Source organism: Leptonychotes weddellii, chromosome 11 (genome assembly GCF_054177405.1).
Source record: "Leptonychotes weddellii isolate Sample4059 chromosome 11, ASM5417740v2, whole genome shotgun sequence".
Classification (NCBI taxonomy): domain Eukaryota; kingdom Metazoa; phylum Chordata; class Mammalia; order Carnivora; family Phocidae; genus Leptonychotes; species Leptonychotes weddellii.
In genome coordinates, this window is record NC_138379.1 from 46,415,112 (window position 1) to 46,437,326 (window position 22,215).

General features: G+C 43.7%; 1 protein-coding gene across 1 annotated transcript in view; it reads right to left on the reverse strand.

The window, feature by feature from the left end:
* CLPB (ClpB family mitochondrial disaggregase) overlaps positions 1-22,215 on the reverse strand; it is a 140,458-nt gene that overhangs the window by 90,670 nt on the left and 27,573 nt on the right. Inside the window, exons 3-4 of the mRNA XM_081797326.1 lie at positions 19,785-19,871; positions 17,925-17,959 (exon numbers count right to left, since the gene is read on the reverse strand). Coding sequence (XP_081653452.1) covers positions 17,925-17,959; positions 19,785-19,871 — 122 coding nt within the window. The remainder of the gene's footprint in view (positions 1-17,924; positions 17,960-19,784; positions 19,872-22,215) is intronic.

Below are 22,215 nucleotides of genomic sequence, written 5' to 3' on the forward strand. Positions count from 1 at the left end.
ATATGTTAAGAAAAAAAAAGAAGAAGAAGATAGCAGGAGGGGAAGAATGAAGGGGGGAAATCAGAGGGGTAGACGAACCATGAGAGATGATGGACTCTGAAAAACAAACTGAGGGTTCTAGAGGGGAGGGGGTTGGGAGGATGGGTTAGCCTGGTGATGGGTATTGAGGAGGGCACGTTCTGCATGGAGCACTGGATGTTATGCACAAACAATGAATCATGGACACTACATCTAAAACTAATGATGTAATATATGGGAATTAACATAAAAAAAATCTTCAAAAAAAAATAAATAAACGCATGGTGTCAGCCACAAAAAAAAAAAAGAAAGGGAATTGTAGGTACAGCTTTTGCTGTATATAATATACTATTTTGTATTTTTGGATTATTCTTTAATAATACTTTAGATAATTATAATAATACTGAAGATAGTAATACTTTAGAATTAATTACTTTAGAAAAGTATGCATTAATTTTGAAAACTCCTTTTTTAAACAAAATAAAATAAGTCCTAATAAATATTGTACCTCCCCCCCAAAATTTAAAAAGTCCACTTCCCTTCTATTACGGCATATTCCTGCTCATGCTTTCTTTTTTCCTTAAGGGGAAAAAACCAAAAAACAAAAAAGATCTGCTCACTATAAAAAATTCAGACACTATAAATAGTTAAAAAGAAGAAAATGTTTTTAGAATATATAACACCTTTCCATTTTTTTAATGTATGTATATTTTTATTTACAAAAATAAGATCATACATAAATTCTCTCTAAACACATAGAAACATACACTTTTTATAAAGATTTTATTTACGAGAGAGAGAGAGAGAGAGCACACGAATGCAAATATGCAAGTGGGGACAGGGGCAAAGGGTGAGGGAGAGGGAAAGTGAGGGAATCTCAAGCAGACTCCACGCTAAGTGCAATGCAGAGCTGGATCTCACGACCCTGAGATCATGACCTGAGCCAAAACCAAGAGTCGAATGCTTAACTGACTGAGCCACCCAGGAGCCCCAACATTTCCATGTTTTTTTTAAAAGATTTTATTTATTTATTTATTTGAGAAAGTGCGAGAGAGCGAGAGTGAGCGAGGTGAGGAGCATAGGGAGAAGCAGGCTTCCTGCTGAGCAGGGGACCCAAGGTGGGGCTCGATCCCGGGACTCTGGGATCATAACCTGAGCCGAAGGCAGACCCTTAACCCACTGAGCCACCCAGGCGCCCCCCAACATTTCCATGTTTTAAGTATTTGTCTACCACATTGTTTTTAATAGCTGCAGTGTTCTACTATAGTATACTTTATTCAACCAATTTCCTATTGTAAAACATTAGATTATTTTTAATATTTCAATAACACATATCTGATTATTTCCTTTGGATAAATTCCTAGGAGATTAAGTTCTAGGTCAAAAGTGTAAGCCTTTTTTTTTTTTTTTTTGAGATTTATTTATTTGAAAGAGAGAGAGAACGAGCAGCGGGGAGGAACAGATGGAGAGGGAGAAGCAGACTCCTCACTGAGCAGGGAGCTAGGTGCCAAGATCATGATCTGAGCCGAAGGCAGATGCTTAACTGACTGAGCTACCCAGGTGCCCCAAAAGTGTAAGCCTTTTTAAGGGTTTTGATAAATATTATCAAACTGAATTTTAGGAAGATTGTACCTTTTTTTTTTTTTACTAGCAAAGGAAGAAGGATGAGAGTAACTTCTGTGCCTTCCTTTCACAAAATAGGGTGTTTAGTTTTCTTTATCATGTGTCAGTCTGGTAAGCAAAAATGGAATCACACTGCCATTTCTACTTGGATTTCTTGGATTACTAATGAGGCTGGACTTAAGAAATAAATGTTTAGTAGTCATGTTTCTTTTTTCATGAATCACAATAGTTGACTGTATTTTCATAATGTCCTTTGACCATTTTTCTCTTAGTATGTTAATCTTTTGCTTACTGGCCTTCAGAACTGTTAATGCTTTCGAAGGCGTAATGGTAAGCGTTTCAAAAAATTACTCTATCATAACTATTAAAAAGTCAAACTATAGTTTTAGTTTTTCTCTTCTTTGTTAGTTTTTCAATATCTGTAATCAGCAGTGTTGATGGTTTTCCCTGTACCAACTGGCTTGAATTTCATTACCTTCAAATAGGCATAGAACTTGGCTCAATTATTTGCTGAATGGATGGATGAATTTTAGTAACTCCTATGTACACAGACACACAGTCCTCACAGATAAGTCAAAGAACCAGAATCCATCTCCCACGTAGCTGAGGTTCTCCTACAACTGATCTAACATGGTCATGTTGAGTCTCAGGTGTCTATTCACCTTACCTAAAAGGATCTTAAGAATTACCTTTCATAGGTAATCTATCCAGTATATCGATTACAATCCTAAGGAGAAATGAGAAGGATCTCTAAGCAGCTAAAATCCATGTCTAAAACTCAGATATTGAATTCACAGCAGAGTCTGTCAGGTTCTCACTTGGAGACGTATCTGCTCTTAGTTTACACATAGTTGGGATAAAACTGGCATTGGTCTGTTTCCCAGAAAATGAAAAGCCAAGAGGGTACAAAAAGGCTGTTATAGATAGGCAAACCAACACAGAAGGCAGTGAGAAAAAATATCTGCTAGAGAGGTAGCATGGTATAGAGATTAAGAACATTGGCTTTAAAATCTGGGACAATCTGAGCATCAACATGAGTAATCACAGTAATGGATTATAACCCATTGAGTAAAAAAAGATTCCATAATTCCACACTGAAAATAAGTAAGTTAATGGGATGAAAGGAAAGCTCTTCCTTACTGTAGAATGACAACTAATAAATGTAGAAGGAACAATGAAATTAGAACATCATCCTGCAATCTCATAATTATCACGGATAAAAAGAGCATCTGGCTCACATGGCTGTGTTAATGCATGTAAAGTGCTTAGAACACCATCTGACATATAATAAGTGCTCAACAAACACTGGTTATTATTTTTACCATGTCCCTGACCCTGTGGTTGGGCTGTGGGGAAGTCAAGAGAAATGTGAATTGAGACACTTAAATTGGGAAGATAGCACATTTTATAACAAGCACAGAAAGATCTAGGTTCAAATCAGAGCTCTATCATTTACTGTCTGTGATCCTGGACAGGTTACTATACCTCTGACGCCCATTCCCTTACCAGAATAATGGAGATAAAAATGCCCCTCTTACAGGTTATAAGCATGTAAAACTCAGTAGTGCATGGCACACAGAAGGAGTCCATAAATAAGAGATCTCTTCCCTTTGTCCATATAATCTTAGTAATAATAACATGATTCTGGGCGGAAGTAGGCACCAGATGTATACCTGACCACCAAACTCAGGACTCATGCTGGCACAGCCCTGTGTTAAGAAGGCAACACTTCTTTCTATATTCTGCTTAAGGTGGCTTGTTTTAAAATCCGAGTGAGAAAGGTTTGTCGATCTAAACTCAAAGGGACATAATTTGGTTAATCCTCAGCTGCTGTGTCCAATCACTATTCAATCACAACCCCTCCCATGGCAGGCTGTCCCTCTAGGCAGCTAGTGTCACTAACTGTGCTACCTGGGCCTCTCCAGGTTCGTGAGTATTGATTTCATCTGTCCAATTTGCAGGCTGCAAGACGTGTCCAAGCAACCAAGTATGCTGCCCTTGGCCCTGGAGGGCAGACAGTGGTCTGGTAGGATGGAGAGAAGACAGTGACTAGGCTCCGCCCTCAGACTGCTAACCCAATCAAAGGGAATGCGCAATTCACTTCACAAACTTGGAGGCCAAAGAGGATAAGCAACCAAGCTAGTGACTCATTCTGTAACCTCAGAGAAGATTCCCTTCACTTTTAATAAAACTCAAAGGCAGCAGTCCCACTGTGGGAGTATAGCTAGGACTGAAGGAACTGTGGCTGCTTAGTGGCCAAGAGTGGCACCAAACACCTTGCCAGATGGCTAGGAGGCTTTCTGTCCAACAGCCATTACTTACTTACAATGCATCTAATCCAGATCTCCACAGGGATCAGGCCCTTCTTGGAGAAGCCAGCCCAGATCATGCTAGAGGGCTACACGACTATGCTTAGCTTTGGTGATCAAAAGAACTTCCTGGACCTATGGGTTACAGCACAGCAAAAACACAGTAGGAGGCTAGCCAGGTTAGAGAAAGCTAAGGCAAAGCTGGTAAGAACAGGCTTAGCAGTTGGCCATGCCCAGCAAGTGTCAAGAAGTTCAGAGTAAAACAGAACCAAGGGCCAGAGACCAGGAAGCACAAATATGAGACAGAGTCAAAAGCCAGGTCAGATGTTAAGGACTAGAGGCTAAAGAAGAATAGTAGGTCACAAACCAAGTAGGCAGCCAGAAACCAAGGAATATACAGGTATCAGAAGTCAAGGAAAGGCAAAAGAAGCAGAAACCAGGAGCAGCAATGAGACTTTGGAAATGAAGTGATTTCTATCTCTTTGATGCTTTTCCCTGAAGCAGAAACAAATCCTCAGGTTCAGAACTGTATTTGGGAGAAGGTGACTTACATGGAGAGATGGTAAGTTGGCCCGCCCATCTGGCTAACAAGGGGCGTAGCAAGGTCAGGAGTAAAAAGAGAATCTGATGGCACAAAGAGAAGCAGACACTGCTATTTGAGGTGATCTATCAAAGGACAATGGCAGCCTACCCTCTGTTCTGATGCTGGCATACTGGTTGTTGCCCTTTAGTAGGTTTGGGTTTAGGTATTACTGCCTTAAATTTGGGTAGCTGGTACCACACAGGCTGTGGTGTACGGGCTAGTCCTTTATGGTCTTAACAGCTGGGTTAAAGGGGGAAGAGTATATCATTCCATGCACTTATGTTTTTCTACAACAGGAAACACTTCTACTCAGGGGATCTATGCTGACTACTCCACAGGTTCTCTCTGGACAAAGATTTAAGAATACCAGCAGGGGCGCCTGGGTGGCTCAGTTGGTTAAGCGACTGCCTTCGGCTCAGGTCATGATCTTGGAGTCCCGGGATCGAGTCCCGCATCGGGCTCCCTGCTCGGCAGGGAGTCTGCTTCTCCCTCTGACCCTCCTCCCTCTCATGCTCTCTGTATCTCATTCTCTCTGTCTCAAATAAATAAAATCTTTAAAAAAAAAAGAATACCAGCAATTCTCTGAGCCAGCTCAGGATTTGGTCTTGGGTGGTCCGTGGAAAGAAAACCAATGCCATTATTAGCCTCAAAGACTAGAGATAATCTTGACTCTTATTTCCCTAATTTGGAGATTCAGAGGCTGTGTATAGCCCAAGAGGATGGGGGTTTGTCTTTTAATGACTTGGCTCTAGCAGCTGTACTTGCCTTCCTGTATGCCCATCAGAATCTGTTCTGTTCTTATCTCTGCTCAAGTGAGCTGACTCACCAAAAAGACTGGGCCTTGTGAATAATGAAGGTTAAGGTTGTGAGGGTGAGCTCGGATCCTAGGCTGAGAACTATTTTATTCTCTGCCTTGTTTATACTACCTGCTAGTACAAATATCTATTTTCTCAAGGGTACAGAGTGTGGCTAAGTAGGAGGAAGACAGTAGTCTAATAAGAGCTAACATTTGTGTATTTCCCCCATGCCACACGCTGTTTTAAACACTTCATATATACCAACACATTTAATCTTCACAACAACCCAGTGAGGCAGGTTATACATTAAGAAAACTGAGGCCCTGAGGAATTAAGTAAGTTGCCTAAGGTATCATTCAGCTGTAAGGAGTTGAGGTGGGATTCAAACCAGGGCAGTGTGGCTACAAAGTCCATGTGCTTATCCCTCTGCTACATTGCCCCTCACTTCCCTATATTGACTCCCAGGCAGCTAACAAACCGTGGGAGCACTTTGCCTCAAGTCAGGTTTTAGCAGCAAAGCTAGGATCAGAAAGCCCAAGAGAGGAAGAAACAAACAAAACAGATTACTATTACGTATATGAAGAGATCCTCAAGCTCATCTGTTATTAGAGAAAAGCAAATTAAAACAATGAGATATCACTTTAAAGTCCACAAGTTAGCAAAAGTTAGAAAGCTGAAAAATGCCATGTGTTGGAGAGGACATGGGGTTCTGGGACTGTTCACGCACTGTCGGGACAGACTGGTGCAGCCATTCTAGAAGGCGATCTTGTTAACAGTTTATCAAATTAAAGTACCTTACTCGATGACCCAGAACTTCTGAATATATATCTCCCAGAACAATTCTTACACAGATCCCTAAAGGGCAACATGGAAGACGTTCATCCCAGCATTCTGTGACAGTGGGCAGTTGCAGGCAATCTAGTGTCCACCATTGGGGAATGAGTAAGTTAAATGTGGTAGAGACACACTATGAAATATGATACAGCAGTGAGAAGCAACTATTAATCATTAACTGAACTTCACCATTTGTTCCAAAGGTTTATTCCTTCAGAAGTCTTTCAACTGCAGAACTTCTAATTCCTGTGATGATCTAGTGGATCTTGGGGACTGAAGGATTAAGGACCCAGCGAAAACAATGAATTCTCTGAAGTACACCAAGGCCATCAAATGTGCCATTCCTTCGTTGCTTCAACTGGTTAGTGCCCATCACCTTCAGGGCTCTTCAGGGACTAGGTCACCAACTCAACTGAGTCTTCTCTGACCCCCAGCCTGGGTCCATGCCTTCCTATTTGTCTATCCAGAATGCAGTACTCACCCCTGGGTAGGTGACCCTCATCATGTTGTACCATGATTACCTGCTTACTTTTATTTGCCTTTCCTGCTAGACTATGAGGCAAGGGCCATGTCTTGACTTTCATTCCCAGCTCCTTGCCCAGTGCCTGGGTCAAAGTGGTCAGTAGATGCTTTCTGAATGAGTGCATGAATAAATGAAGGATGAATAAATAAAATCATTATTTTATTTGGCGGGAAATGGAGGAGAATGGTAGATGCCACTGTCTCAGCCCAGATATCTCCCACCTGAGGGTACAAACTAGGTCACAGGAGATTTAACTGTGGAAAACCTTCACCTTCCTCTCCTGAGCACCAGACCTTTCCTGCCTTCCACCAGGCAGTTCCCAGACAAAGCTGAGGAAATGAATAGGAGGGTGGTCCCAAAGTGGCAGCTCCTGAGACTCATGGAACTCCCTTTGGAGCCACAGCCCCCATGAGGCGCATTTTAATTTGCTGATCAGGTTGTAATTAGATTAGAGGTGGGAGCACATGTAGGAAGGTTGGCTCACACTGACCTTGATGAGCTCCTGCTTTCAGGACAGTGGGGCGTCACAGTGCATGGGAGGACAGTTACATCGATCGATGTTAAGGCTTTCTGGTCTCAGTGGCCGGAGGGGCTTGGGGTTGCTACATTGTTTAGGAAAAAGCGAGGAAACCTGTGGTGTGGGCTGAGGCCTATGCTGGGCCAGGCGCGTGTCAAAGACGCCTGGCGAGCAGCTGGAGTTGGTGAAGCAAGAAGGGCAGTGATCCCAGCTCCAGGTCGTCCCCACACAATGTTGAGTTTCAGGAGAAGCTCCTCCAACTCCTCCTCCCCTCTACCCCCCACATCCAAAGCATGGGGTCACTGTGATGAGTGTCACGGGTCCCAAGGAGAAGACAAAGAGTTGACCTATTCTCAACCCAGTGCACACCTCGATGAAGGGAGGAAGCAAAGAGGTCACAGTTCAGGAGGTTTGCTGGAAAGTCAAATGAGCTGTGGCTCATTCAGTCTACTGGCCGGTCTATGCACTGGTCAGGAAAGCAGGGTGGCCTGAGCAAAGGCAGCAGCATGTGTTAAATCTAAAGGTCCTGTGGCATGGGGGCAGGAGCCGGGAGTGGAGAGGGTGGGGAGAGCAGTTTTCTTTTTAAAGCCAGCTTTCTTAGGAAATAGACTAAGATTCGGTAGGAGGCAAAGTTCCTGTGTAGAAAATGAGCCACAATTTTCTCAAAAGAGGATAATAATCTTTTGTTTACTTCCCTCAAAAGGTAAAGATCAGTAATCACAATATAGCAGCCACAGTGGGTTAAGCACTTTACATTCACTGTTCCAGATCCATATAACCACTTGCAATGAGGTACTAGTCCCATTTTATAAATGAATAAATTACAATGTATCGTGGATCACTACATCAAAAACTAATGATGTATTGTATGGTGACTAACATAATAAAATAAAATAAAAAAAAATAAAGCTCCAGTAATCAAAAAACCATACTATGGTGTGAGAAAACATAAATATATCAAAGTGAAAGAATAAAGATTCAAAATTAAAAAAAAATGAATAAATTGAGGCTCAGCTGCCCAAGTATACACATTAATTAAGCACAGGAACTAAGATTCAAATCCAGGTCTGTGTGGGGCCAAACCTGGTACACATTTCCCTAAACCACACTGGTTCTCACTCATCCAACCATCCATCCGTTAGTCTGTCTTACTATCCCATAATTACTGAGCCTCTACTATGTACCAGGGATAGTGACATTTTCAGATGGTAAAGTAAAGCAGGTCATAGCAGCTAGCTGGGGTAAGAGGGAGTCTCCTTCAGATGAACAAGGGTCAAAATCAATGGTGGGTCCAGACAACGTGAGATCATTTGGGGCAAGGCCCAAGGAAGACATCGCACATTAAGGAGAGGGCCATGGAACCAAGATCACCCATCAAAGGGTTTCCCAGACAATCTCAACTTCACATCCTCAGCTTAGTTCTAAATCTAATTCCCTATCTTCCATGTCTTTCGATCTGTACTCTAGAATACATGGTTGCTGAACCTATGGGCCAAAGTGGTCAAACCCTGGTTGTTAGGGATTTCACCACAGTATGGGCCTGGATTAGGTTCTCTCTAGGCAAATGATCTATAAGAGTGTGCTGGGGCTGCTATATCTCCTAGACTTTGGATGAAAATAATAATAAGAAAAAAAAAATATTAGTAACACCAGCAGATACCTATTAAGTACTTAGCTACACACTAGGCATTGCACTGAACAGTTTTATGTGCATTGTAATCTTCACAACCACCCTATGTTGAGGTAGGGGCTATTATTATTGCATTTTGCAAATGAGGAAACAGAGCTAGTACCAGGTAGAAGGTTTTAAACCTAGGCAGTCTCCTTCCAAAGCCCTTGTTCCTCACCACTACATCACATACAACTAGACTATGTGCTCCCCCAAACAGGGACTGTGCCCCGACCATCTGTTCCTCACACATAAGGCCCAGTACAGACCAGTAAATATTTGTTGAATCAATTCATTTCTGGGGCCTTAATACTGCACTTGCTGATGCACACACTGAGTTTTTTGTCAGCTCCTAGGCTTTATTTGCTACTATTGCTAAGTTAGGTCTTCCTCACCCTGGATTTTACAGTTGGCTTTTGGTTTTAATTGCAGACTTAAACACTTGTCCTATTAATGTTTATCACCACAGATTTAACCACTGTTCTAGCCCACTGAGTTTTTTTCAATATCCCCAATTCTTTCACCCAACATATTACCTCCCTCTTTAAGTTTCATTTAATCTGCCAGTTGGGTTGGCATTTATCCATGTAATGACTGAATAGGACAGGGCCCTGTGGCTCACCACTAGAGTTTGCTCTCCAATCTCTAATCATATATACACAACATATGAAACAGGTCACTCACCATCTGACTGCACTATTCTCCACATCATACTTTATTCATGTGGGTATCATGAGAGACAAATACCTTGCTGAAACCCAGACACACCTACTATATTACTTTATACTCCTGATCCACTAGCCTGCGGCCCTATTTAAATAAGCAGCTCACCTCTTTCTGCCATCTTGGAGCCTATGGAGGCCTGCTGGGAATAGGACTCCTAAAATGACAAATATGTCTGGAAGGCTGTGGTCCAAGGCCATTTTTGCTAGCTATAAGTGAGGTCTCCCGAACCAGAGGGAGCACAAAGCTCTTCTAAAAATTTATGCTCGAGATGAAGCTGAATTCTATTTAAGTAAGAGATGTGCTTAGGTGTACAAAGCAAAGAACAACAGAGTGACTCCTGGTGAGAAACTGAACAAAACCAGAGTAATCTAGGGAAAAGTAACTCGTGCTCATGGAACCAGTGGCATGGTTCATGCCAAATTCTGAAGCAACCTTCCTGCTAAAGCCACTGGCCACAGAATCCATGTGATGCTGTACCACTCAAGGATTTAAACTTACTGAAAAGTAAATAAATAAAGGTACAGATTTGTTCTCTTATAAAAATATATATATATGGCGCCTGGGTGGCTCAGTCGTTAAGCGTCTGCCTTCGGCTCAGGTCATGGTCCCAGGGTCCTGGGATCGAGCCCCGCATCGGGCTCCCTGCTCAGCGGGAAGCCTGCTTCTCCCTCTCCCACTCCCCCCTGCTTGTGTTCCCTCTCTCACCGTGTCTCTGTCAAATAAATAAATAAAATCTTTAAAAATAAATAAATATATAATAAATAAGCAAGCAAGCAAGCAGCTCATGGCACAATGTGGGTCTGATGTCTTTAAAAAGAGGTGTGGGAGTGAACCATATCACAGTCCCTAGAAGTGGAACGTCCTTCCCCAAGCAGCTGAATTGGATGAGCACTGGATGCTCCCTTGATCCCAAACCGAAACTCTCCATGAAAGCACCGAACACAGAACCCCAGGACGAGATATAGTGTTGGAAAAGGGGGGTTACCCTGAGATTGTTATGTTAGGCAAATGAGCTGGCACTGCTTTCCAGGGAGCACTGTCTTGGGTTGCCTGAGGTCAAGGCATGCATCTGCCAAACTAGAATCGGCGCACGCTGGAATTGGAATATCATTACTACGAAACAGGATTATCTTGAGCAACGATTCCAAATGGGATTAGAAATGACTGTTACTCAGACATAATCGGCCACAGCAGCAGTGGGAGAAACATCAAGCCCGGCACACTTTTCTGGGGGCATGATGCTGGCATTCTGGGCACCTGGCCAGCACCCTTCCTTGCTGGGAAATACTGGGCACTGTCCAGCATCAGGCAGGTGGCCACCTGGGACAAGAGCCAGTCCCACATCAAAGTGCCCTGCTTTGGGGTCTCATGTTCTAGGCCCAGTTTCTTAGATGAAAAGGAGTGGAAAAAGAATCTCCAAAGCCCTTCTGCTTCTGAGCCACCTAAAGGTGTTGGTGAGAGACAAGTTAATAACCCACATTCAAAGATAGGCTAACCTGTAGACTGTTAACTAATTTCCTCCTGGAGTGATCCACATTCAGCAGTAATAATAATAATTAAGCACCACCACCACTACTATTATGCTACTAACTAAAGTAGCCAACACTTACCGAGTGCTTACTATATGGCAGGCATTGTTCTAAACAATACAATATTTACATATTTAAACCTCAAAACAGCCTTTTGGGGAAGATTTGCTTATTATCCCCATTTTATGGTTGAAGAAACAATCACAGGTAAGTGAAAGAACCTGCCAGGGTACATAAGTGGAAAGAGGAAGAACAGGAGTTGAACCCATGTAATGTGGCTCTAGAGCTGCAGACATACCGACGCTAGACTACCACAGAGTGAGAGGATCGTGGCCAGTCTGCATAGGGCCTTTCCTTCCATTCTCTGGTCTCTAGACTCCGCCAGCTCCTCCAACCGGATCTGGCACATTCTTACTTTCTCACCTTTGTGAACTTATGTTCACACCGGTCCTCTGGTACTAATGATATTCCAGAAATGTTGTCCCTCTACTCTCCACCTCTACCAATCAAAATCCTGTCCATCCTTCAAGGCCCACCTTGTGTGAAAGGCCTCCTTTCATGATCTCGCCTCTACACGGCATGATCTCTGCCTGGCACGAGAGGTGGTTTTCTCTGGGACACTGACCACATTCTGCCTCATTCTATGGATTGTTTAAAAAAGGTGGGGGGGGACTTGTTTATCCCTTTACTGTCAGCTTTTTTTTTTTAGATTTTTTTTTTTTTTTAATTTCCAAGTAATCTCTGTATCCAAGGTGGGGCTCAAACTTACAACCTCAAGATGAAGAGTTATATGCTCTACCGACTGAGCCAGCCAGGTACCCCCTGATAGTCAGCTTTTTTTTTTTTTTTTTAAGATTTTATTTATTTATTTGACAGAGAGAGATAGGGAGAGCAGGAACACAAGCGGGGGAGTGGGAGAGGGAGAAGCAGGCTTCCTACTGAGCAGGGAGCCCGATGTGGGGCTTGATCCCAGGACCCTGGGATCATGACCTGAGCCGAAGGCAGATGCTTAATGACTGAGCCACCCAGGCACCCGACAGTCAGCTTTTTGAGACAAGGAGAGTGGTTTGTCTGTTTTTAGACTTCTCATAATCATCCAGCATGTCTTGACACCAGTGGGTCATCAAGAAACCCTGACTGAGCTGACCTGACTTTGGTCCTGGCACCTCTTAGTCTATCCCAAGGCCTTGCTCCCCACCCCTTCCCTCCACAGGCAGTATATCCAGTGGAAAGAATGAGAATTTATGGTTCAAAAACAACTGGCTTCAAATCCTGGCTCCCTCTTTCACTTATTAGACAACCATGGGCATCTCTGAGCTTCATTTTCCCTATCTGTAAAATAGGGATACTGATCCTTCCCTATTAGGACTGTAGTGAGGATTAGAGCCAACACAGAAGTGCCTGACATGGGCCTGGCATACAGAAAGCACCCAATCACAACCATAGCCATGATCACCACTACAGTCAGACTGGCCAGCACAAAGCCCAGCCTCCTTGGGCCAAAGGAAGCACCCCTCTGCAACAAGCAGCCAGGCCAAGAACAAGCTGGGGACCCTAGGAAGAGGCTGTAGGCCTTTAAGGCAGGATAGATCTCTATGTGGTCAGGCCCCCTAACGACCTGCACTGAAGCACGGCTGCAGGGGTCCTCCACTTGCACTCTGTCTCCGGCCAGCCAGCAAGGGAGGAGAGCTTCCCAGGGAAGCTGCCCCTGGTCCAGCTGCAAGAGCAGCATCATTGTAGGAACACCTCTGCAGCTGCTGCCCCACAAAGAAAGGCCTGCACAGCCTCTTCTGCAGGGCAGAAATCTGGTTGGGACTGCTGGTTTATTAAAGACAGGGTTTAATGCCCACCCACCCACCTCCTTAGTAAGGTGGAGGGAAAAGAAGCAAATGCTAAAAATAAATGACTGCTATGAGAGGAAATTAAATGGTCTTCAGCCAAGGATGGTGGCATTTTAAAATTAACAAAGCCCAGGTACCACATCCAGGAAGGCCTTGGCAAATGCGTGTTAGCCACTCATTAGATCAGCTCCTCAGGGACCCCAGCCAAGCAGGGAAGGCAGTGCCGGGAAGCAGGCCTTCCGATGCTGATGAAATGCACTCCGGGAGAAAAGGCAGAGGAGGGAGGGAGATTCTTGTGGGGAATTTCAAACAGTTTTGCTGGAGCTCTGCCTCATGGCCTCACCTTCTCTGAGGCAGGGGCTTTCAAAGCAACCACCAAGCCGAAGTGGGCTCAAATCTGAATCTTCCCCCACCACCCCACTCTTTCAGGATCTTTGGTTCCTGAAGCACCACATCGGCCACACTATTTAGGTGGTCTCCCTGTATGGCAGTGCAGGGACAAGGAGTCGGAGGATGATGTGGGATGGGAGGCAAGTTCTCAGTCCTGTACCCTGCACTTTTTCCTTACTATTAAGAATTGTAGGATATGCTGTGAATTTATATAAGCTCACTGTGTATCACTTGTAAGTGAATTTATCACTATTCATCAGTAATTATACTTCATGACATCACAAATCATGAGAATTCATAAACCTTTATTCTCTACTAACAATTTGAGTATACAGTACTCTAATGTGAAACACCATTAACAATAGGAAGTCTAAACATTCCAGGTGACCATGAACTATATGAATTCATTTTGACGCTACAAACGTGAATTCTTGGTATGCCACAGGTTACAATTAATAATGGAAATTAGACAGGGATGATGTCTTTTTAAGTTTTTTTTAAGTCAATTTACAGAAGTATCATTTACTCATAGTAAAATGCATCCTTTTAAGATGTATGATTTGATGAGTTTTCATTGTATATCACCACCACAATCAAGATTTAGAATATTTCCATCACCCCAAAAGTTCCTTTGGGTCCCTCCTCCTAAATCCTAGCAGCCACTAACCTGATTTCTGTCCCTACAGTACTGCCTTTTCCAGGCTGTCATATATTTTTGGAGTTATACCATAGGTAGTTTTTTGTGTCTGGCTTTAGCTTAGCATAAGGCTTTTAAGATTCGTCTCTGTTGGGGAACCTAGGTGGCTCAGTCGGTGACGCATCCAACTCTTGATTTCGGCTCAGGTCATGATCTCAGGGTTGTGAGATCAAGCCCTGTGTGGGCTCTGCACTGAGTGTGGAGCCTGCTTAAGAGTCTATCTCTCCCTCTCCCCCTCCCCAAGTCTCGTGCATGCACTCTCTTAAAAAAAAAAAAGATTCATCCCTGTTGCTGTATGTGTGAACATTTTTTTGTTTTTTTTTTTAAAGATTTTATTTATTTGACAGAGAAAGAGAGAGCACAAACAGGGGAGCAGCAGTCAGAGGGAGAGGGAGAAGCAGGCTCTCCTGGAAGCAGGGAGCCTGATGGGGGGCTCGATCCCAGGACCCTGAGCCGAAGGCAGTCATTTAACCAAGTGAGCTACGCAGGCGCCCCTGAATAGTTCTTTTTTTTTTTAATTGCTGGGTGGTGGTCCACTGTATGGATGTACCATAATTTGTCCATTTACCAGCTAATGGACATTTGGGTGATTTCCAGTTTTTGGCAATTATGAACAAAGCTACTATGTCTGCATACAGGTCTTTCTGAAGATGTGTGTTATTATGTCTCATGGATAAAATTGGTACAGGAGCTGGTATTGCTGGGCTGCATGGTAAATATATGTTTTACCTTTATGAGAAACTGCCAAAGTGTTTTCCAAAGTGGCCACAGCATAATAATGCATTCCTATCAGCAATGATGGCAATTGTTCTGCATCCCTGTCAGCACTTGGTATTGTCAGCTTTTCTAAATTTTAGCCATTCTAAATGACTAATGTGGAGTATCTTTTCATGTGCTTATTTGCCATCCATCTCGTCTCTGGTTAATGTCTGCTCAAATCTTTTGCCCATTTTTTAAAAATTGGGTTGCCTTTTTATTTTTTTATTTTTTATTTATTTATTTTTAAAGATTTTATTTATTTATTTGCGAGAGAGAATGAGAGACAGAGAGCATGAGAGGGAGGAGGGTCAGAGGGAGAAGCAGACTCCCCGCTGAGCAGGGAGCCCGATGCGGGACTCGATCCCGGGACTCCAAGATCATGACCTGAGCCGAAGGCAGTCGCTTAACCGACTGAGCCACCCAGGCGCCCCTTATTTTTTATTTATAAGAGTTCTTTATATCTTCTGGATAATATTCCTTTATCAGATGTGTGTTTTGACAGTTTCTTTTTTGAGAAATTAAAAATTATAAGGATCTAAATCATACCATTTTTGTGCCAAACCACTATCCCCTGCATATACACACTGATGAAGGAAACAGGATAGACTCAAACCTTCAGTTTACAAATACCTTAGTGCCACTGGACGGAGAGTCAAGCAGTAGTTGATACCTGCTAAAACTCATGAGGCTATTTTTATCTCCACTGTAAGCACCCAACCAACACTAGACTTTAAGGAAAGCTACATCTGGAGAAATGGCTGTCTTATAAACAGCTTTTGGCCCCCCAGGCTCTGCACCTCCCAAAAGCCCTGTTCTGGTCCACCAGGCTCCTGGAATGGTCAACAGTCGTCACACTCCATTGCTGGCCATTGTCCACTGGGAAAGGTAGGAGGCTCCCAATCCATCCTTCAGTGAAAGAGCAAACAGTGGGGCCTGTGGCTGCTTGGACATCAAAGTTGAGCAAACAGGCCTGGCAGGCCCTGCCTCTCCGCCTACACATCCTGCAAATGCCATGTGAAGGAGCTTCCCTGAGGGGGTCATGACTTTCAGCTTGTCATAGCACACATCAAAGTTTGCACCACACACGAACTGGGTACATGGGTTCGAATCAAGTCGCCTAAGAGCGGATACTCAGCCATTGTGTCCAGTTTTAATCCTGTGTTTTCCCAAGTAATTAAGCCTTCTTGCTTATGAACTTGTGACTAAGTAAAGCATCACTGAGAGGTTGTAACATCAAAGTGCCTTCCACCGTCTGTCCATGTTTGGTAAAATTGGATTTCTTTCTCTTCTTAAAGAAAAACTAATTGAATTTAGCTGCAGGCTGGGTATATTTGCACGAGCTGGTGAAGGCTCTGCTAAGTCACAGTGATCATCCTGGGACCCTGTGGCTTAGCCTTTAGCTGGGCTGGGTCAAAGTGCAACACAGAATGAGGCACCCAGACTCAAGCTAAACAAGTGCCTATAGCATGAGGCTTACGGAGGCCTCACTATGGAAAAGGGGTCAGCCCCCAGCAACTGCTCCTCAAGTCACTACTTCACCCAAGCTGTTACTAGGGCTGGCAAAAGGATCATCCTAGTAGAATGTTGGTAAATCTTTGGCAGAACGGCTACTGAAGACAATGGCCATCACATTACTCGAGTCCTTGATGTCTGCAGTCCAAGGAAGCTTCTTAAGGCAAAGGGGGTGATGCTTATTATCTGAATCCGTCACAGCCTAGCACATCAGCACCAGACGCAGTATAGTTTTAAAAAATGTTTGCTGGATACATAAAATGATAATAGAAAGGGGTGTCAGAACAAAGTTCTTCTTTCCTGAAGAACCAAACTCTCTGTATCCCTTCTTTTGCCTTGCTCATCAGGAAACTTCAATCTAAAGTAATACTGAATTCCACTAATTACCTGACTTACAGTGAGTATAGCATGGTCTGATTTATGTGAAATCACACACATACACTGCTCAATTTCTAGATAGAGGGAATTCAGTTGACTCCTACTTTCTTCTCTATATTATTTTTACAAAAACAATAAACCTGTTTTCAGAAAAGAAAATCTCTGGTTCAATCCTGATACAATTATCTTTCCTTTTACCAATATGATTTCTGATCCTGATCCAGTTTTAACTCTCCTGTGTACATTTATATTTGTATTTTAATTTGAGTCACTGCAAACCCTTTTTGGAAATAAAAGGAGAGAATAAATTATAAATTAAGTTCCCATACATACTTTTAAAATTTTGTTCTACAGGACTGTATTTTTTATTAAAAATTAAATAAAATAGTACTATCTTTACTATTCAAAATTAAGTTAAAATATATATATACAAATAACAGTTCACAAGATGTTAGTCTCCTTAAGGATAGAGATTATTGTGCTATATCCCTAAGGACATAGGCATGAAGCAGGCACGCACTAAAGGCAGTTGAGGGTGAAATGACTGGATCATCTCAGGACCTCTCCTTTGAGCTTGTGGGCTGACAACATCTAATGCAGGTGAAGGTTCTCTGCTTCAGTCTTGAAGCAAGGGGTGCTGCCCCTCTATCCTCCCTTCATCCAAGTCCAATTGAAATGGTGGCATTTCAGGCCTGGCCAATATGATTCCAGAATGGCTTGGTAACTGATGAAATAAGGATCACTACACGTCTAATAAGGAGAAACTTACTGGCAGACTGTGCTGGTATGGACATGATCATCTTTTAAGACCACTCCCATAGCACCTTACCAATGAGGCCTACTCACCCTAATCAAGGTACTTCTGGCATTCCTTTTTATCAGGTTCTATTTTCCTTTTTCCATAGCACTTCTTACCTTCTAATATAGTATATATTTTATTTATGTATTATATTTATCATTTACTACCCAGGGACCACCGCTAGGATAGAAATAAGCTCTATGAGGGCAGGGATCTTTGTCTGTGAAGAACAGTGCCTGGCAAACAGTAGGTGCCAAAAAAAAATCATGATATGAATAAATTAACCTAAAAGGTACGCTACTTTCAATAAAAATCTGTCCCTAGACACTGGAAGGAAGAGGAGGACACAAAATGGATGTTTAAAACACCAATAATTAGTTCTAAGAACCAAAACAAGTAAATACAAGCCAACACTCTCACTTTGCTCAACAAGCATCACTGATTTGCTAATGGCACTGGATAAAGACAGGGCAATCAGTTAAGGCAACAAGTCATTAGAATTAGAGAAAAGTGTCCCCAAAGCACATCTACCAGCTAGCTGCACACTGATTGACAATACTCTTAAGTATAGTGTTATTTCCTCATCTGTCTCAATGCTAGAAATACTACATCTAGAAGGGCCACACACCCCCTTCCCTTTTCTCCACCACCTGCTTGCTATCTCTTGTGGTTGGAGAGAGCCGCCAGCTGGGAAAGAAGACTGGTGGGTGGGGTGGAGGTGGTGGTGGGTGGAGTATCAGTGGTAGAATAAACACACGTTTGTGTATAGACATGGCTAATGTGGGTAATAGAGAATAACAACTCGTCATTTGTAACAGGTAGCACATACACTATCGCACTGGGCTCTTGCAAAAATATAGCGGGAATCTACTCTGCTGCCAGATTCAGTCCCCTCATACCCTCTGCTCTGATAATATCCTGTCCACATGGCTCTGACATCAGTGGTTACATCAGACTCTCTCTCTTACCTGCCTTTCTTTTCCACATTGGACCTTGAGCTCCTAAGGTCTCTGATTCTCCAATGATTAGCACAAAGTCTGGCTCAGAGTAGATATTTACCAAATGCTTGTGAAAATAACTGATTTCAGGTAAAGAAACAGGGTACCCCCAGAATTCTGAAATTCAACTAAGGGTCAGAACCAGAACTGGATTCCAGGCCTCTCAACTGCAAAGCCTATTTACACCAAGTTTTCTTTTTAAGTGCTTGGAGCTTAAGAGGCAAATAAGGAAACGGAGTGCTGAGAACAGGCTCAGGACAGAGGAACAGAGAAGAGAGACCTACCTCAAGTACAGCTAAGTCTCTCAGCCCGTCTGAGGCAGTGCCACCTCTACATTAGAAAATCCCTGTTTTCTTTTCCAAAGGCCAGCAGTGGCAGACAAAAGCCTTAATGATCAGCTTGAAGAAAAAATTAAAACTGGTACTTCAAACTACCAATTTCCGTGGCTGCTACTAAAGTGCCCAGTCTGCTTTCTTTGAAAGCATTTCTTTTTGCTCTTTTTTAATCAATTATTTTGCATAACCTCAGCTAGAGACTGGGATGGAGAAGTAGCATCTGGGATCTGGCAGATGGAGGCAGCAGTGAGGTAAAGTAAAACACAAATTTTGCAGGCAGCCAGACCATATTCTAACTCCTGTCTGTGTGACCTCAGACAAATCATCTTTTCTCTCTGGGCTTCAGTTCTCTCAGCTGCAAAATGAGAATTTTGGCAAATTGTGGCAATTGTGAGAATTGGAAATAACTCTCTACACATAGGGGACTATTTCAACCTTTACAAAATAGCTTCCCCCTGAGGGAATGGGGAAGTGGGCAGGAAAAGAGCAGGGCCTCCAACGGTACGGAGGGAGTGCCACCGCCCCCCCCCCTCCAGCCCCGGTTTCCATCAGAATCTTCGAAGAAATAGCCCAGTGGAGCCCTCGCTGAGGACGGTGACTAGCTTCCTCCACATGGACAGACAGTGGATAATGAAAACATGAAGGGAACTCACATGTGTACCTTCAACCACTTAACACAGGCTTGCAAACATTTCATGGCTTCAATAATGCAAATGACTCGCCTAAGGTCACAAAGCAAATGAAAGATGGAGCCAGGATCCAAGGCTATCTCTTCCCTTTCCCCATCTTCTATACTTTCATTATACCAGGTGTAGACCTGACCTTCAGCTCAGTCCATCACCCTGCCTCTGGGGAAGACAACAAGGAGACAAGCAGGGTGGGAGAGGGTTCTGGATTGTGGTCTGCAAGGCTCAGGCTAAGGGAGCCCTGTGTGGAAGATCTCTCACCTGTCATTTCGGCTGATGGCTGCCACCATGAGTGCTGTCCAGCCAAGTCTGTGCCTTGCATTAACATCTGCACCTTCCGACAAGAGCCTAGAAAGAAACAGAGGAATATTTTCAGTATATGGCTTATCGCGGAGGTAGGAGTGGAAGAAATGATAGTCAACAAACAGGGAGGCTAGGTGAATCTGGAAATAGTCACAGGCCTTTGAGAACTAAGTACCCATCCCAGCTCCTCTGGCCACTCTCCCCTCACCCCAGGCCTGTCCTATCTCTCTCATTCTTCCCTTGCATAAGTCTGACCCCTGCTGTTACCTTCTGAGGAAAAAATGTGTCTTCCCTACTCTAATACCCTGACACTCCCATTCCCTTAGTCCAGAATGCTCTTTCCCTGATTCTTTGCCTACTCTAATCCTACTAGCATGCTATGGGGTACAATCCTGGCTTGAGAACTCCCTTCTGAGAAGGCTTCCTTGGCTCATCCAGTCCACAGATCTCTTCTCTGTCCTTAGAATTCCCCTATGATTCATGGAGGAGCACTGAATGCCCAATGACACTGCCTATCTAGGTAGTTCCCAGTTTACCAAAGGATCACATCCTCAAGTTTCTCTGTATGGTGGCTGTTTGGAAACTGAAAATCTTGAACCCAAGGAAAGATGGGAAGAATGTTAGAAATGCTAGATTAGTTTTCTAGGAAAGTCCACATGAGCCTATTTGACTCTCTATGCCAGTGCCTAGCACACAGTAGGAGTTCAATAGTTGCTGGATAAACTAACAAACATAGGGCTTTAAATATATCACTAAAATCCTGAATTCTGGGTCCTGGGAACAAGGGGTTGGACAGAGAGAAGGGGAGTAAAAAGAACCAACTCTTACTGAGCACCTACTGTAAGCAGGAACTGCCTTCACAACTTGACACATATGCTCTCATTTACTCTTCACACAAGTTTAAGGAACTGATGTTAACCTCTTTTCATGGATGAGGTGACAGGCTCAGTGAGGTAAAATGACTCACTGAAGGTCACAAAGCCAGCTAAGGGCCATCAGTGACTGAAGTTCAGGTTGATAATGGCTCTATGGCCAGAGTTCCTGTCACCTCACAGCCCTTCCTCCAGACTGAACCTAGCTCCATGGAACGTGGAAGACAAGAGACTCAACTGACTTTAGCAAATCACTGCATGTGCTTGGTCCTGTGCTAGATTCTGGGGTGGGGGGTGAGAAGACACGGGGTCTGCCCTAGGGAGCAAATGATTTAGTTGTGGGGAGAGGGGGAACTAAGGACAGTAGGAAATCAAAGCCTGGAGTGTGTGGTTTCCCACCAGAAGTGCTGTAGGAGGCCAGGAGAGCGCGAGACCAAAAGTCAAGAGCGATCCGCCAACAAGGCAGGATCTGACTATGGGGAATGGGTGGAGGGTGTTTGGGGGAACTGGGAGGCCGCTAACTCTTTAGTGGGTTCCAAATGAAAGGCACCAGCAGAGAGTCTGGAGGTGGGGTTGAGTCCTAGCACCATTCTTGTGCCACAATGTGCAGTAACTGCTTGTCTGGATCAAGCTAAATAAAAGCTCTGTGTGGCTGAAGTAAGCAGGGGCGGAAGGCTTGGGAGGAGGAGCCACAGCATGTACGCACTCATCTGGCCTGCGCTGACGCAGGGAGGAGACAGGCACTGTCGGAGCCCAGGGCCAGCAAGCACATAAGCATGCATCGGAGGAGCTCTGTGAATGGGGGAGCGCAGGCTGCAGATGCATACCCAGGGAACCTAACCCAGACTCAGCGACCGAAAAGGCCTCCCTGAGGAGGTGATGCTAGAGAGTTGCCAGATAAATGGGGTTGAGGGAGGGGAAGGAGTATGTCAGGCAGAGGTAAAGCCTCTCATCCAGAGGAGAAGGCACCATGACTGGGCCCAAAATGTGAGGGAGGATTGTCAAGAGAGGAGGTTGGGAAACCCTCACCTCTCACCTCTAATTTGGAGGATTTCTTCTGGTGAAACTCCTGGGCCTCTTTACCACACAGAGTTAAACTTCTTTTTGGAGAAACAATTTTCCATGGCCAAGAATATTAAAGAGACTAAGAGCCCTATAAGACAAAAATCTCTTTTTGCACAAAACCTCCTTCCTAATTTACAAAACCTGCCCTGGTTTAGCAGGTGCTGTGCAAAGTGCATGGGTTTGAAAGTTCAGAGCCTGGTTCTGATCCTGTGATTCTGATCAGATGGCCTCATTTCTCTGGTCCTCAGTCCAGAAGGCTACAAAATCAGGACCAGCTGAAGCAAAACAAAGAGGTTTCTTTTCTTTTTTTTTTTTTTTAATTTTATCATGTTATGTTAGTCACCATACATCATTGGTTTTTGATGTGGTGATCCACGATCCATTGTTTTCGTATAACACCCAGTGCTCCATGCAGTACGTGCCCTCCTTAATACCCATCACCGGGATAACCA